Genomic DNA, 17,566 nt, shown 5'->3' with positions numbered 1-17,566 from the left:
TCCCCAAAGGTGTAGTAAACGAGGTCCGAAGTTGACTGCAAGAGAGGAATCTAAGAAATTTATAATCTATACTAATGGTTAAATTTTGTCTTAGAAAATTGCCACTACATTCCTATCATCTCTTACAAATTGTTGGCATTGTTTTTACAAGAAACATCCAATTAGTTTGTTTATTCCATACATTTATATGTATATTCATTACTTATTTACTAATGAAGAACATCTTCCATTAGTTGTGATTGATCTCCTTATATAACTTCATAACAATCTAAGATAGGATTTTATATTTCGTTTATTTTATGAGTTTATTATCTAGTTAAACAATTAATATAAATAAAAATATATTAATTTCCGACATAAATGATAGGGATTCGAAAAGCAAAAATGATCGTCGCAAATAAATGGGTAAGCATCGTTATGAATTAATTTCTTAGATAATTTTCAAACAAAATTTTTAAAAATAAATACCTATGTATCTTCTTTTTTTTTGAACACAAACTTTCTTTCATTAAATCAACTTGAAAAACTACAATAACCAGAGAGAATTAGACATCTTCTTGGAAAATAAACATAAGCCACAACAGCAATTAAGATTAAACATAATAAGTCTTCATCAGAAGATGACAGCGAATTCAAGCCAAAGCTTGGATGCGTCGAGGAAGCATGTACGACAAAGTCATACAGCTGGGATTTAGTCACCTTATATTGTGATGTTGAAAGCCAACTCTCACCAACGAGAAGAACCGAAGTAGTCTTCTCGTTTGCACCTTCAGATCCCGTACAGACCGCTATGCAAAGTGACAAACCGGTGAGTAAGTTGAAGCAAACTCTCGGTAAAATAACCGAGGAATCATCTCCTTTCACAGAAAAGAGGCATGGTAATAAGATTCTCTCCTTTGTAGAAGAGGATGATAGTACCGGTAGCAAAGTCGGTAAAACCACCGAACAATTCATCCTATAAGATTGATATAGCAATACGCGCATAACATAGATCCCAAGGAAACCCTTAGAAATCTTTAAACTAGCCAAACTAATCAAACCAGTGGGTATTGATTGACTAAGCAAATGACCGCTTTCTTCCTTAGTGGTACTGGGCCATGCCCACAAACAATTGAAATTTGGCCCATTAACAACCAGCCTGGCTGGAGAAACCCTAGATCCAGGATGGGAGGCGGAGCTGGAACGGAGAGTGCGTGCGGCAACGTGAAGGTACACTTCGTCGGTGGCGCAAGATGGAGGAGAGAAGGCTGTGATGATTGGAGTGTTGGGGGTTGAGCAACCACCGAGAAGAGAAACGGAACCCCGTTTATAACTCGAAGATGATGCACCGCGGTGGCCTGAGATGCTCTTTATGGCTAAGTTTTGAGCTTTATCCTGCTCAGATCCGGAACATCCCACGGAGGACCTCTCAGATCTGGAGCGCATGTGAAGTCCGGGCTCAGAGTAAGGAAGGAGGTGAAAGGTGAACCGTGTACAGCTTTTCCGAGAGACCCCGATTAACGATGCAGTTCCAGTGGTCTTGAAAACCGGAGCAGAGACCACGAAGATCTTCTCCAATATCGACGACACCAGATCCAGAGAAACTGATTGAGTAAGTGCGAAGCAAGAAACAAGACGAGAGCTTTGACTTGGAGCGAGAAAACCCATGAGAAAGATGTAGCAAGTCTCCCGACGCCGGCGACCAGAGGCCTTGCCGGCGTCAAGAAGCAGCAGCGGCGACGTTGTCTCGATTATTGAACCAGAGAGAAAAACTAACACTCCTGACTGTAACTAGCTACTCTAAAAAGTAATAAATACCTATGTATCATTATCAACTATACTATACTAACCGATGGTGCTCTGATGGTAGGAATGCTTTGAACTGATAAGTAATTTATGTTCGAAATTACCCCACTATACTTTATCATTGTGGTCACACAAATATGGATCTTTTTTTTGAGCAACAAGAACTTTCATTCAAACTAAAATGTTTTACACTCCTGAAATGGAGAATGAAGCAATAACAGAAACTAGAGCAGATTTAGCAACACCATCGGCCTCAGTGTTTTGAAAGCGAGGGATATAACAAAAGGAAATAGCATCAAAGTAGGGAATGAAGTGATAAATATCAAACAGAATTCCAAACAATTCTGGTCTTGAGTCCTTCCCTTTCAGCAGAGTGATGAGAGAGAGAGAGTCAGAGAGAATCACCAAGGATTTCATGTTTGAAAACGCAGTCTTCATGACCGCCAAACGAACTGCGAGGGCCTCAGCCATCAATGCAGAAGAAACTAGGGTCCGGGATTCGGACAAATGAGGGAGACGATCAAAGGATGGAGGTCCACTGAAGACTCCCCCCCAGCCCGCATGCTTCGGTTCTGGCATCCCACGCCGCATCAACATAACACTTGGGAGTAGCAGAACTCGGGAGCGCCGGCAGTAGTTGGCGTCGGTGAACATTATCAGCACTCTGAGGATTGTCTACCAACTGCGTCTTTTGCCATTCCATAGCGTCTCGAATTGCTTTGGTAACAATCTCTATGGCAGAGAATTTCCTGTTCTCAAAACAGAGATGATTTCTGGCCTTCCATAAGTTCCACAACACCCAAGGCCACAATGGTATTATCACACCATAAGGAGGAAGGTTTTGGATTGTAAGCAGGGAGGACATGAGCTCGTAAATGGAGGTGGAAGCAATGAGTACTCCGCTCTCCATAGATAGGAGTTCCCACACTTGTAGCGCCATTGGACAATGTAGAAAGACATGGAGATCGTCCTCCAACCCATTACAAGTTTACACGGGAAAGATGCAACGCCTCTCGTAGCCAAGTTCTCACTAACAGGGATAGCCTTCCTCGCCAATCTCCACAGGAAGTCCTTGATTTTAGGAGCCGTTTTAACATTCCACACAGTCTTCATCCAGTCTAGAGGTTGCATGATAGGGGAGTTTACAGCATTCATCATTCCCACGCTATATCCTGATCGAGTATTATAGCGGCCAGACTTATCACACAACCACGCCAAATGATCAGAAGAAGGAGCAGAACTGGTGAAGATCCTCAAAATCTGACTCTCATACTGCGGGAGATACTCTCTTATCTTATCCAATTCCCATTGATTAGTGAGGGGACAGCGCAGGTCACTGACCCTAAGATCCATAGAGCAGACAGACGGTGGGCCAATAGGTACAAGGGGTTTTTCGCAGCTCAACCACGGGTCTTGCCAGACTCTAACGTTCTCTCAATTCCCAACTATCCATCCGAGTCCTTTCCGCAGAAGCTCTCTTCCTACCAAAATACTCCTCCACCCATGGGACGCCACTGCCGGAGACTTGCAGTCCATAAACGATGAATTCCAAGCATACTTACCAAGTAAAACCCGAGCCACAAGAGATGTCGGGTCTTTGAGTAACCTCCATCCTATCTTTTCTAGTAATGCATCATTGAATGTCTCAATATCGCGAAAGCCTAGACCGCCAGCATGTTTCGGAAGGATTAGAGTATCCCAAGCAACCCAACACATTTTCCTCTTCTCCGGGTTCGCATCCCACCAGAAACGTGTAAGAACCGATTGGATCTGTTTACACAATGATAGTGGGATCTTAAAGCACGACATAGCATAGCACGGCATTGCGGCAAGAACAGCCTTGAGGAGAACCTGCTTGCCAGCACCGGATAAGAACCGCGATGTCCAACTGAATGCTTTCTGCCGGACTCTGTCCACAATGGAGGCAAAAATATCTCTCTTCCTACGCCCAAAAAGTTCGGGTATGCCCAAGTACTTTCCAATACCGCCTTCCGCTTCAATTGATAGCGCCTGTTTTACTCTATTTTCACTTCCGGAGGAGTTCTGGCTGAGAAGGTGATAGTGGATTTGGCAAAGTTTATCTTCTGTCCCGACAAGGTCTCATATTGGGTCAGGATCGCTGCAAGTGTGGAGACGGTAGCCGGGTTTGACTTGCAGAAAAACATTGTATCGTCAGCAAAAAAAAAGGTGATTCACAGCCGGACTGTGTCTCGAAACTCTAACTCCAGACAAAGATCCATCCTCCATAGCGTGATCACAAAGAGAGGAGAGAACTTGCGTACAAAGGATGAAGATATAAGGTGATAAAGGATCGCCTTGCCGTATTCCACGGGATGGTATAACAATGCCTTGTGGGGATCCATTAATCAAGAAAGAGTACGAGACCGTCTTAATGCAACTCATTACCCAATTAATCCATCGCTCCGCGAACCCCATGTGAGAAAGATTCGCCTCGATGAATCCCCACTCGAGACGATCGTAGGCCTTGCTCATATCCGTCTTTACCGCCATGGCACATCGTTTCTTTGCCTCCGAGGTTCGTAGGAAGTGCAATGTCTCATGAGTGATCAACACGTTATCGCCTATCGCCCTTCCTGCAACGAACGCTGACTGTGAGGTGGAGATGAGGTTTGGCAGCAGTGGTCTGAGCCTCTTAGATAAGATTTTTGCAATAATCTTATAATGAGTGGAGCACAGAGCAATGGGCCTATAGTCAGAGACAGAGCGTGGTCCGGTGATCTTAGGAATAAGGCGGATATGCGTCTCGTTTTGCTGCGGGTGAAGCGTATCAGAGATGAAGAACTGCTTAATATCCCGGCACACATCCTCCGAAACTATGTGCCAATATGCCTGATAAAACTTAGTCGAGAACCCGTCGGGTCCGGGGGCTTTTCCTCCATTGATCTACAGTACTGCTTGATGTATCTCCAAATCGCTTGGAATGGTGGTTAAGAACTCGTTCATCTCATCAGTGACTTTCCGGGATAGAATAGCAGACAATGCAGAGAAGTCATTCTCGCTTGTGGTGGTGAAGATCTCCTGAAAGTACTCAGCAATGACACAGTCGCAATCTGTGCCTCATCATGAACTTCATTACCATGTTTATTCTCTATAACAGAGAAAGAGTTGATCAGTCTTCGCTGTCTAGTTATAGCGTGGAAAAACCCAGTATTTCGATCACCCTCTTTGAGCCACTGAATTCTGCTACGTTGCAACCAGAATTGTTCCTCTTCTTTGTAGGCTGAACTTAGGGTAGTAGTCAGTGTATCAATAAGATGGGGATCGGGGACAGCAGAGGACAGAGCAGTTTCGAGTTCCTTTTGCGCCTTTGCTATAATGACATTACTCTTCTCATTCTGTTCTTTAGCCCATTTGATGATACTCCTCCTGCAGGAGTTCAGCTTATCGATAACAGAAGTGAGGGGAGATGGTTCAATGCTTCTTCTACAACTCCTTCGATCTCTGGGTTTTTAGTAAGAGACCTATTAAATCTGAACACCCCGCGTCTCTTCGGCAAACTCTTACCAAAGTAGGTGATAAGAGGCCGATGGTCAAACCCCTCAAACCTCAAGTAACTACTGCGCCCTATAGGGAAGAGTTCACTCCAAGAGCAGTTGACGAGTGAGCGATCAAGTCGAGAGCGGATGAAGTGAGAATATCTGTTGCCTCTCCACGACAACTTATTACCCGAGTGTTTTAAATCCCACAGTCCGTTTTGGGAGACAAAAGACCTGAATGCTGTAAAAGAACCTTCCCAACGTAAGGGGCCTCCAACCTTTTCGGAATTGTCAAGAATCTCATTGAAATCACCAGATAAAAGCCACGGGGAATCCCTACCCAATCCAACTTGTGAGAGCTTTGTCCAGAAAGCAGAGCGATTCTCCACCGCCGGAGCTCCGTAAATAAAGGAAACGAACGAGGAGGCTCCCTTGAACGTAACCTCAGTATCGATCAGATTGGTTACAGATTCCAGTACTTTCAGATCAACTGAATCCTTTCATAAAAGAGCCAAACCACCACTAAGACCAGTGGGTGGGATGGAGAAGTAGTGAGAGTAATGGAAATCCTTTGTCTTCTCTTTGATAAAGTCATCATCATTCTTGGTTTCCATGAGAAACATTATGTCCGGGGATTTTGTACGATACAGTTCCCGTAGACGACGAATTGTAAAGGGGTTTCCCAGCCCTTGACAATTCCAACTCATAATCACTAAGGAAGAGCAGGTGGAGGGGGCCGAAAATCCGAGCCACCTCTCTTAGAGGAGTTACGAGAAGAATCGCTACTACCTGCCTTATTACAAGGTAAAGAGTTATTATCAACACACTGCTTTTTGCGCGGGGGGGGGGGGGTTCATTGCCCTTGTGACCATGGTTGTCTTGAGTTTAATGCCTGGCAAAACGGCCTTGTTGTTCCTCCTGGCAGGGGTTTTGGGCGTAGTCTTGGTAACTTTCCTTTTGCCTGCTGCTTTTGAGGTAGGAGGTTTAGCAGTGTTGACCAGAACATTACTTGGTCCAGCTTCATTTGCATCGCTCAAGCGAAGAACAGCTGGAATGCGGGTCTGCTGCGAGGAGCCTATGTTAAAAGCCGGGCTAAAGTGTTGCTGATTCTCCACACCATCATACTGAATGTCCACCTTCAGGAGCCTATCAGAATTTAAACTCGATCCAGGCCGTGGGGAGATATGAGCGCGCAGGTCCATTTCTCCAACTCGTTGTAAAGCAGAGCGCCTTTCAGCAGAATTAGCAGCAGAAGACCTTCCAGAGGACCCTTTCTCAGTTGGGTATTGAAGTCTTTCACGTAAGTTGCGAGGAGAGGGAGTGTGAGAGAGTAGAGACTCAGTGGATCGGATAACATTCGATCTAATGATCTAGGGACGGGGAGAGACATCAACTTGGATATCCTGCTGTCTAATAACCACCCCGCTTGATAGCACTCTGGAGTTAGTTTCACCCGAAGAGCGAATGTCTTTAGCCTCTAGAGTTCGACGTTGATTAGAGTCTCTGTCTCCATCCCTTCTATGATTCAATGCAGCAGCATCCCTATGAGGTAGGGGAAGGTCTCTATGATCAGAGTATTGACGTTGGTAGTATTGATCCTCATAGCGAGCAGAGTGGAATCTATCTTCAGGGGCTGGGCGTTTGTAGCCTCTTCGATCATCATGTCTTCTTTTATCAGCTTCAATGCGTTGGAGAGCCAGCCGTTGAGTGATACCCAACTTCCTATCCTAAGAGGCGGCGCATTTCTATCCCGGATAGGACAGTTAATTTCTTCATGGAGAAGAGAGAAGCATGTGAAGCAATGCTTCTCTATTTTGATGTATTCAAACTCCACAGAAATGATTTCCTCTGACGGTAGCTGAATTTCCATATCCATCATCAGCGGGTGGAAACCATCAACTTCCACCCTGACTTTTGCTTCTTCAAGAACTTTTCCAGACATAGGACCGATATCCTCTCCTATGGTAGTGATAGTCTGCTCATTCCAAAAGTGGAGAGGGATGTCATGAATTCTTACCCAAAAGGTGATCTTAGAAGTGAAGCTTTCTGAGATAATAGGCTCCCATTTCTGGAGGATAAGCATCCATCTTTTGTAGTGATTGGGACCTTTACTAAGAACTCGTTCCAGATCTTCCTCAGATAAGAAGCGCATTTGAAATTTTTCTGGGCCAAGTTCTCTTCCTTCCACTCTACCCTCTAAGTTCCAGATCTGGGGGAAGAAATCAACTACAGCACGAGTTCTCTGAAGGATAGGGTTTGTAACTCGGCCAATAAGAGTCAGCTTATTAGCTGCAATAAGCTCATTATTATTGCTAGCTGGAATGCGGAGGGGAGGACGCTTCGCCAGCACCGGAGCTGCGGTCCATTTGCCTTTTTCTGACCTTGAGAAGCGGTGAGCCATATCTTATCGTAACAGTGTGAGGACAGAGAGATGAGCAGGATGAAAAAAACTTCCGGGAGATAGGTTATAACAACCAAAATTCAAAGGTTATTACTACGGAGTTATATCGCACTCTGTTGTAATAAATTCTAAGCAGGAGACCAAAGAGAGGTAGTTGATAGTTAGATGGAGCAGTAATGACACTGAAGAGGTAGGTACAGGTTTGTTAGATCCGTTGAGATAGATCGGAACTGAAGATAGACCGGTCGAGGTGTTGGAATACGTCTCCAGAGGAAGCCATTCTACGGCGAAGGATGGCAGAAAACCGGCAGCGGCGGTCCCTCCGACCCGGGTCGGGGGAAGAACCCGGCGGGTTAAAACGCAGAACTGAGAACGGATCGGAGGATAAACCCGCGAAGGGTATAAATTCAAACAGCACAGAGGATGAGCAGACTGGTTTTAGCCAAAAAGGGTAAAAACAGGGTGGTAAAAGTAAACCGTGGGTGGTGAAATTATTGGGTAATAACCAGTTTCGAGTTTAGTGCCTGAGAGAGTTTACTTTTTCTCTCATCTCTTTCTTTCACTGTTTTTTTTAACAAATTACACAGATATGGATCTATTGCTTAAGACCTATTTGAATATCCAAAGAGTATGCAGATTCAGTCCTTGGGCTAAGCCAATGAAGCCCATGCTTCCAGACGCTAATTTTAAGAACAATTTCCGGCCACTTTTTCACAAAATACTGCCTTAGCCTAGTGGTTTAAAATGCAGTAATTAAGCTACATTTGGGCAATTCGGGTTCGAAACTTTGCTAGGTCATATTTTCTTCTCTTTTTTGTTTTGATAAGTGGCCACATTCTTTTTTTAGCTTCTAACCTTCTTAAACCTAGGACCGGCTCTGAGAGTATGGTCCCTCAGTGTCCATAGGCTGCGCCTTCCCTTACGCCTTCGTTCAGTGATTAGTCTGAATTATTCCATAGATCCGGGATATCCCATGTTAATTTTATAAAACTATACTACACTAATTTGATCGATTACTGATCATGAACAACGGGATTTTTACTAGATAAAGAAGAATGTTCTTTTAATGTATTTTAAAGATTAATCATTACATGTATGCATGAGTTCACATAGAGGTCTTCGATTCAACGAGGACTTAACTCGCTGACTGATAACTTGTTCAATGACAGAGTACCAACTTCACCTTTGGCTTGATTCATTGCATCGGTTTTATGCAACTCAGTCGTGGTGAAAGCAGCAATGGTAGGTAAAGGAATCACGATAGTGTCACTACCAAGCCATTGAATAACCAAACTCATGGTTGGTCTCTTTGTAACATTCTCTTGAACGCACAGCAAACCAATGTGGATGAATCTAAGGATTTCATTTGTCGGGGTCCTACTCAAAACAGGATCAATGATACTCGCAGCCTCGCCGGCAACCCAACACTTCCAAGCCTATACATATACTTAGTAATCAATAAACTTTTTCAAGACTCATTTGTGTTTTCAAATAAGAAAAGGAGTGATAGTTATTTCTTACATATGCGGGTAGCCCCAAGGATTCAAAGTAGTTCTTATTACTTTGACCGGTTATCATCTCCAAAAGCACAACCCCAAAACTGTAAACGTCTGTTTTGGCTGAAAATCTTCCGTTCTTAACGTACTCAGGAGCCATATAGCCCCTGCAATCATACAACTGTAACATGAGGGGTGATCTAATGCAACAATCTGTGAAATAAAGTGACATTAATGATAATCCTAACTAGATCTTAACCCGCCCAACCGGGCGGGTATTTATTTTATGTTTTTAGTTTTTTATTTATAAATGATATATTTGTAATATTTAAACATAAATTTAGATTGGAAATTAGCATTTTTAGTTATAATAAAAATTAAAAGTTAAAAAAATATATTTTGATATAAATTTTAAATTCCTGATTAAAATAATATAGAGATGGGTCATAACTTTTTCAATTCCAAAATCTTAGCATTATTAATAAAAAATAAAATAATTTATAAATAAATAAAATATATAAACATATTTGAAATTAAAATAAATTTGTTAAAAGAATCTTACGCCATTGTTGTTTATTTCTATAGTTTGACCCGTGGCCGTATAAATATTTGCTTTCACTTCAATTTTTTTCTTTATTCTAATGATAATATCTATATATATATATGTGTAAATTAATATGTATTAGATAATTGTTAGTATAACATTTTAAAACAAAATTTTATTTATTACTTTAAATAATTATATTATGTTATTTTAATCGTCTATATATCACAGTGTATCATATAAAATATAATATTATAACTAATTGGATTTATATTATAAAAGTGTTATACTAACAATTTATAATAAAATATTTTATATTTTATTTATATGATATATAAATTGATTTTGATGTGTGATTTTTATTTTATTATTTTTATAAAAATATTGAAAAATATTTAATGTTACAAAAAATCTATAAAGAAATTTATTTGGGTTAAGATTTATTCTATTAAAGAAATCTATTATTTAAATTTGGAAAAGACATTAAATACTTAAATCTATCATTTAAAATAAGGAAAAGACAAAATTCTCTACTATCTTTGTTACCAAACAAATTTTTTTTTAAAGACTCCTATCCCTATTACCAAACAAAAGCTTAAAGTACTTCTACTTTAATAAGATAGATATAAATAAAATTTTTATATTTTATTTATATGATATATAAATTGATTTGATTGTGTGATTTTTATTTTATATTTATTAATAAATATTGAAAAATATTTAATGTTAACAAAAAATCTATAAAAGAATTTTATTTTGGTTAAGATTCATTCTATTAAAGAAATTTATATTAAAATAGGAAAAGACATTAATACTTAAATCTATCATTTAATAAGGAAAAGACAAATTCTCTACTATCTTTGTTACCAAACAAAATTTAATTTTTTTTAAAGACTCCTATTCCTATTACCAAAACAAAAGCTTAAAGTACTTCTACTTTAATAAGATAGATATCAAGAATCTCTAAATTTGTATTTTTAAATGACATATCATCCATGAGTATCTATGTAAGAAATAGAGCATCCAAGTCTAATACAAATCATACTTATTGACTTAAGAAAATTGATCAAATCCTGATTTTGTGTTTAGTCTAATTTGTGAAATCTTTTTCAAGTTCTTGTTTTAATACGTTTTCCTTATTGTTTATACCCCTCTGTTTCGTTTTTATGTTTTCTAGGTTTTTCACGCATATTAAAAAAATTATTAAATTTTTATCTTATCTTTAGGTAATACATTATCTTATTTAATTTTTTTAATTAATAACATAAGAGAATCAAAATTAAAAGTAGAAAAACTTTAAAACAAATGTATTGAAAACATAAACATATATCTTTTAAATGGAAAACAAAAATCTAAAAAGATACTTAATATGAAACGGGATAATACTCCCTCTTTTCTGCTTTAGAACTTTTCAAAATTTTAGGAATTAGCACAATGACTATTACAGTAGAACTCCATAAATTAAACTTGATAAATTAATAATCTTTATAAATTAATAAATTTTTCCGGTCCCGAAATTGGACCGGTTCAAATATGACACAAATCGATAAAATAATAAGATAATATTTTTTAAAAAATTCTATGTAAATATATGGTTTTCGTTAAAATTATAAATTAATATATATCAATATATATACATTTCTGATAAATACAAACTAAACATTATATTGTCGGTTTTATATTCACAATGAAAATACCTATATTTTACTTAACATTTTTAAAATTTTGATAATATTTAGTAAAATTATATAAGAAACCATATATAAGTCATATTAAATATAAATACACCAAGTAATAAAATAAAAATATGAAATTCAAATTTTCTAATACTTGTATATACGGAAAATCAATATATTTTTATTTTATAAATAAAAAATAGAAAATTGAGAAAATCAAAAAAAATAATTTTTGGTAAATTAATATCTCTATAAATTAATAAAATTTTAAAAATTTCCAACATTATTAATTATAAATGTTCTACTGTATATATAACTTTTTAAAATTAATTCACTCCATACCATGAGTATAACAGCTCGATAAGAGGGTAAGAGAAGTCACTTTTTGTCATTTTTACCTTTTTTTTGGAAACGACAGATATATCAAAACAAAAAAAATTTCCTAAAATGTCATTTACAGTAAAAACTCTACAATTTAATACTAGAGAAAATAATAAACACTATAACTAATTAATTTTCCGGTTCTAAATTGGACCGGCGTAAAACTATGACACTATCCGATAAAATAATAAGATAATAATATTTTAAAAAACTCTTAGATATATATGGTCTTATTAAAATCATAAATTAATAATTACCATACATAAAAATTTTATATAAACATATACAACTTTTTTTTTTTATATTTTCTTCAAAATGAATTTCATCTCTAATTTTATTTTAGTTTTGTTGAATTACAATATAAAGTGAATTTATTATATAATATGTATTCATCATACTATAATAAATAGTTATAACTTTAATCTATAAACTCTAAACAAAATAATATCATGAAATAAATATTCTTTTCTTTTTCTACACTAAAAAGAATTATTAGAAAATAAAAGTCTAAAAAAGGAAATTCTCTTGAATCATAACTCTATAAATTAATAAATTATCTTTTCTACACTAGAAAGATTTGCCACATGTCGTCTCTACAAATTTTGTTTTACAAAAAATGATGACATGTTTACTAAGATTGATGACATGGCTTATAGTTAAATATGACATGAATAATTACATTTATTGTTAATATATATTTTTTGGTAAACTTTATAAAATATGACAATAATTCATACATTACATTTAATGTTGATTTATATTTTTGGTAAACTTCTTAAAATATGATAATAACTTATAAATCATCACTAAAATAAATATATTCAAATATGCAGCATAAATTTCGAATTTTTTTAATTTAATTTTACTTTTATAATTATACAATTTTTATTACCAAAATTTTCAAACTTTTCTACATCTTTTTTAAAAAATAATAAATTTTTAATCGTAATATCATTAGTTTCTTTTAGATATCTACAATTTTTTAGAAATATTGTTTAGTTTTTACTTTTAATAACTATACAATTTTTATAAGAATATTTTTAGTAATTTTATACAAGTTTATTTAATATATTTATCCAAAATAAATAGATAAAAAAATTTATCTAACATTCGAATTTTAAATATATACATATATATTCTTAAATTAATTGAAAATAAAAAAATTTATCTTTTCTTAATTTTATGCTTAATTAAATCAAATTTATATTAAATATTGGTCAAATAATAATATGATGTATAATATTAATAAATTTTATTTTAAATATAATTCAAATTTTAAAAAAATTATCACTGCATATGGTTAAGGTGCAGGAAAACAACGGGTAGTTTATATGATTGATTTCAATCGACTTTATTTTGTAATTTTCAATCAAAATTGTCGGTGGTTCTATACTTACAAGGTTCCAACGCGCCTCCTTGTCACTCCTTTAGTCTGGTCCATGTTAAATAACCTCGCCATCCCAAAGTCTGAAACTTTAGGGTTCATCTCAGCATCTAAAAGAATGTTGCTCGCCTTCAAGTCTCGGTGTATAATCCTTAGCTGAGAATCTTCGTGTAGATAAAGAAGACCTCGAGCAACTCCTTCAATGATTCTGTACCTCACATTCCATGTTAGTAGCACACGCTTCTCTTCATCTGCATATTTCAAAAGAAGCATCAATACTAAAACCTTATAATTCCAAAAATGCAGCATCTCTTGGCGAAAAAGGCTCACCGAATATGAAGTGATCAAGACTTGAATTAGACACATGCTCGTAGATAAGAATATCTTCTTCTCCTTCACTACAAAAACCTAGAAGCTTAACTAGATTCTGAAGGTGTATGGGAAGACGATGCTGTAGCAGAGTTGAAGTAGTTCATGAAGTGTGACATGAACTACTACATCAGAGAGGAGGTTCGTGAGAAGCATGTATCAAGACCGATGCATTAAAAGAAGATTTAATGAAGAGGGACACTAAAGGAAGACTTGAAGAAGAAGCAATCGATCTAAAGAGAAAAAGGAAGATTGGCTTATTCGCTGAAGTAAAAGAAATGGAAAGTTTCCATTGGGTAGTTAGATTAGATCTAGGGCTTCCTCAAAGATATATAAGGAAGCCGTGGCACTGTGTTAAGGTTTAACACATAGGGAGAGCTTTTAGCAATAGAGAGTTTTTGTACGTCCTAAGAAGGAGAAGCAAAGCATCTAGGGGTTAAGAGCTTAGGTGGTTCAGAGACTGTCTTAGATCTCTGAACGAGTTGACTAGCAAACAAGTCGAGGTTTGTCTTGAGCTTGTTTGAATTATTGCTTTTAATAAGAAGTTGTAAGAGCTTTTAAAAGAATAAATATAGTCGTATTTCTTGGATTTGAATAACCCTGTACTACTGTGTGTTCTACATAGCATAGCTTGTTTGTCTTACATTAACAATTGGTATCAGAGCGGGTATCTGTACTTTGTTTATTTAAACAGGTAGATCCTGCGGAGTAAGATGGATAGCTATCGCGAGTTGGTGATAAGTTCCAAGGTGATCCTTGAAGTAGGAAACTATGGATTCTGGAAGGCGCGCATGAAGGCTACAATCAAGGGCATTGACCCATTGGCGTGGAAGGCTGTGGAATCGGGTTGGAAATCACCTGTTGCAAGAGCCGAGGATGGGACAGATGTTCCAAAACTGGAGGAGCTCTGGACTGATGATGAGAACAAGATGGCTAAGTTCAATGCTCGTGCACTAACTGTCATACATTGCAGTGTAGCAAGGAAGCAATTTGAACTAATTCAAGGATGCGAGGCAGCAAAGGATGCATGGGATATTCTGCAGAAGCACTTTGAAGGAACCTCAAAGGTTCAGAGTTCTAGAAAGGATATGCTTGCAACAAGATTTGAAGAGCTAAAGATGGAAGAGAATGAATCTGTTGGAGATTTCAGTTCAAAGATTAGCTCACTGGCACAAGAAGCACTTACACTTGGGAAGAAATACAAAGAGAAGAAACTTGTGAAGAAGTTCCTGAGGTGCTTGCCGTCTAAGTTCATGGCATACAAAGCAGCTATGACCGTCTCCTGTAACACTGACGAGATGACATTTGATGAAGTGGTTGGAATGTTACAAGCTCATGAGATGGAAGTGGCTGGTGTGTCTGGTGGGATGAAGGAAAAAGGAATTGCTCTTGCATCAGTTGAAAATGAGCATATGGATGATAATGATCCTGTGAGTCTTCTGGTCAGAAGGTTTGATAGAGCTCTACGAAAAGTGGAGAATGGGCAGAAGAAGTTTGGCCAAGGTAGGAAGACGTCCGAGCCAGAGAAGAACTACAGGAAGAATGATGCTAAGTGCTATGAATGCAAGGGGTATGGTCACTTTCGAACTGAGTGTCCCACAGTGAAAAGAAGAGAGATTCAGTGCCATAACTGCAAAGGATATGGACACACTCAAGCTGAATGTGAGTCGGATGGTAGGAGAAAGCCGGAAAAGTCCATGATAGGAATCAATGACAGCGAGTCCGACAGCGAGAGTGAAGAGGAAGTGAACAACTTTGTGGCATTTCTAGGAATCGTGGAATGTGAGTCAGGATCTGAGAGTGATGTTGAGCAAGAAAATGACTTAGATGAAAGCTACAAGGAAGTTCGAGAGACGCTAGTGAAGCTGGGAACGGAGAATTTGGCATTGGCTAAAGAGAAGGCAAGACTGGAAGTTGAAGTACAAGTGTTGAAAGATGACCTCGACAGGGAAGCTGAGTTGGCCAAGGAAAGTGTGAATCTAATCAAAGAAAAATTGGTTTTGTCCAAGCAAGCGGACGAGCTCAGAGAAGAGTTACTTACTGAGAGAAAGAAAGCAGCAGATCTTCAAGCTGAATTGGATCAGCAATATCGGAAGATTAAGATGCTCACGGGAACCAAGCAACTTGACAAGATTCTGAGCTGTGGAAGAACTGAAAGCTCATCGATGGGACTTGGTTACTCTGGAAGACAGAGTAGTTCAACAGGTACAACGCGCTTTGTATCTGGAGGTTTTGCGCATGCTGAAGAAACCAAGACACAAACTACTCCAGCTCAGATGAGTGGATGTTTCTTCTGTGGAAAGTTTGGTCATTACAAGAGGTATTGCTACAAGTATCTGGAACGGGTCAAACAAGTATGGAAACAACACAAGTTTTGGAGAATAGGCAAGACTTCTCGAGGCTGGATGAAGAAAAATGACTTGTACCCTAAGATAGTGACTGAACCAAGAAGTACCGTTCGATGTAACATGGCACGAGTGGCGAGTGATCCTGAATCCGAGGAACCATGGTACTTCGACAGTGGGTGTTCAAGACACATGACGGGAAACATTGAGTATCTAGACAAAGTGTCAAAAGTAAAAGGAGGAAAGGTAACTTTTGGAGATGGAGGCTGTGGTGTCATTCAAGGCAAAGGTACAACGTGTAACTCAGAAGTACCTAAATTGGTGAATGTCTACTTTGTCAAAGGATTGAAGGCTAACTTGATCAGCGTGAGTCAACTGTGTGATGACGGACTCACGGTGTGCTTCTCAGCAATTGATTGCCGTGCAATAAATCAACATGGTGTAACAGTGCTACAAGGCGTGAGATCTGGCAATAATTGTTACATGTGGGAAAAGAAGGTTAAGTGCTTGTCAGCTCAAGGGAATATTGATCTATGGCATAGACGTTTGGGACATATGAACTTCAGGAATCTAACGAATCTTGTATGCAACGACTTGGTTCGAGGAGTACCCAAACTCAAGATTGATGACAAGATTGTGTGTGGTGCATGCAATGAGGGAAAGCAAGTCAAGATACAACACAAGAAGGTACCGGATGTTCAGGCAAAGGCACCATTGGATCTAGTTCACATGGATCTCATGGGCCCTATGCAAACCGAGAGTATTGGAGGAAAGAAGTATGTGTTTGTACTAGTGGATGACTACACCAGATTTACCTGGGTTCGTTTTCTCAGGGAAAAGTCAGAAGTGTCTGAAAGTTTCAAAATCTGGGCACTTCAACTCATAAATGAAAAGGGAGGAATCAAGAAGATACGCAGTGATCATGGAGGAGAATTCGAGAATGACGCCATGACTACCTTTCTTGAATCAAGAGGAATAGCTCATCAGTTTGCAGCACCATGGACACCTCAGCAGAATGGAGTAGTTGAACGAAAGAATAGAACTCTACAGGAAATGGGAAGAGCAATGCTTCATGGTAACAAGATAGCCAAGAGGTTCTGGGCTGAAGCACTCAGCACAGCGTGTTACACAATCAACCGTGTGTATGTCAGAAAAGGGACAACAAAGACACCATATGAGATGTGGACAGGCAAAACTCCTAATCTTAGTTACTTTCATGTCTTTGGATGCAAGTGCTACATACTGAATGACAAGGACTACCTTGGGAAGTTTGACTCAAGAAGTGATGAAGGATTCTTTCTGGGTTATGCACAATCTAGCTCAGCATACCGAGTCTACAACAAGCGAACAGAATCAATTAAAGAATCAGTGAATGTTGTATTTGATGATTTGTCTGTGGTTGTAGGTGATGACTTGGGATCAGATGAAGAGGAAGAAGGTGGAACATCTGTAGCTGCTACTAAAGTCATTGAGGAAGGTCCTACCACAGAGACAATACCTCAACCAGTGATTCAGCAAGTTCATCGCAATCATTCGAAGTCTGATGTGATTGGAGGGATTGAAGAAGGACGAAAAACGCGTGGAAAGGTGATCAATTTTAAAGAAATGGTGCAGTTCGCATGTTTCGTCTCATCAATAGAACCTAAGACACACACTGAAGCACTACGTGATGAATATTGGATTGTCGC

The 17,566-nt window shown here is 38.1% G+C and overlaps 3 protein-coding genes across 3 annotated transcripts; 1 reads left to right on the top strand and 2 right to left on the bottom strand.

Annotated features, from left to right (window-relative positions):
• Positions 1–3,219: 3,219 nt before the first annotated feature.
• Positions 3,220–6,484, bottom strand: LOC108844869 (uncharacterized). The gene is made up of 7 exons (XM_056999406.1): positions 6,152–6,484; positions 5,931–6,071; positions 5,268–5,779; positions 4,784–5,172; positions 3,982–4,619; positions 3,805–3,935; positions 3,220–3,727 (listed from the first exon to the last, which is right to left on the bottom strand). Exons 1-7 carry the CDS (start codon positions 6,482–6,484, stop codon positions 3,220–3,222), a joined length of 2,652 nt encoding a protein of 883 aa, XP_056855386.1.
• Positions 6,485–8,737: 2,253 nt separating this feature from the next.
• On the bottom strand, positions 8,738–13,585 carry LOC130504783 (cysteine-rich receptor-like protein kinase 38). Its single transcript, XM_056999407.1, has 4 exons — positions 13,495–13,585; positions 13,178–13,415; positions 9,205–9,346; positions 8,738–9,119 (listed from the first exon to the last, which is right to left on the bottom strand). Exons 2-4 carry the CDS (start codon positions 13,264–13,266, stop codon positions 8,808–8,810), a joined length of 543 nt encoding a protein of 180 aa, XP_056855387.1. The 5' UTR covers positions 13,267–13,415; positions 13,495–13,585; the 3' UTR covers positions 8,738–8,807.
• Positions 13,586–14,246: 661 nt separating this feature from the next.
• On the top strand, positions 14,247–17,465 carry LOC108838558 (uncharacterized; the record flags this gene model as incomplete). The annotated part of the gene is made up of 3 exons (XM_056999409.1): positions 14,247–14,669; positions 14,730–17,181; positions 17,302–17,465. Coding segments are annotated over exons 1-3 (3,039 nt in total), but the record flags the coding sequence as incomplete, so codon positions are not given.
• Positions 17,466–17,566: the final 101 nt, after the last annotated feature.

Source organism: Raphanus sativus, unplaced genomic scaffold (genome assembly GCF_000801105.2).
Source record: "Raphanus sativus cultivar WK10039 unplaced genomic scaffold, ASM80110v3 Scaffold1799, whole genome shotgun sequence".
Taxonomy (NCBI): domain Eukaryota; kingdom Viridiplantae; phylum Streptophyta; class Magnoliopsida; order Brassicales; family Brassicaceae; genus Raphanus; species Raphanus sativus.
The sequence above is the reverse complement of the archived record's forward strand: the minus strand, read 5'-3'. Positions and strand labels throughout refer to the sequence as shown.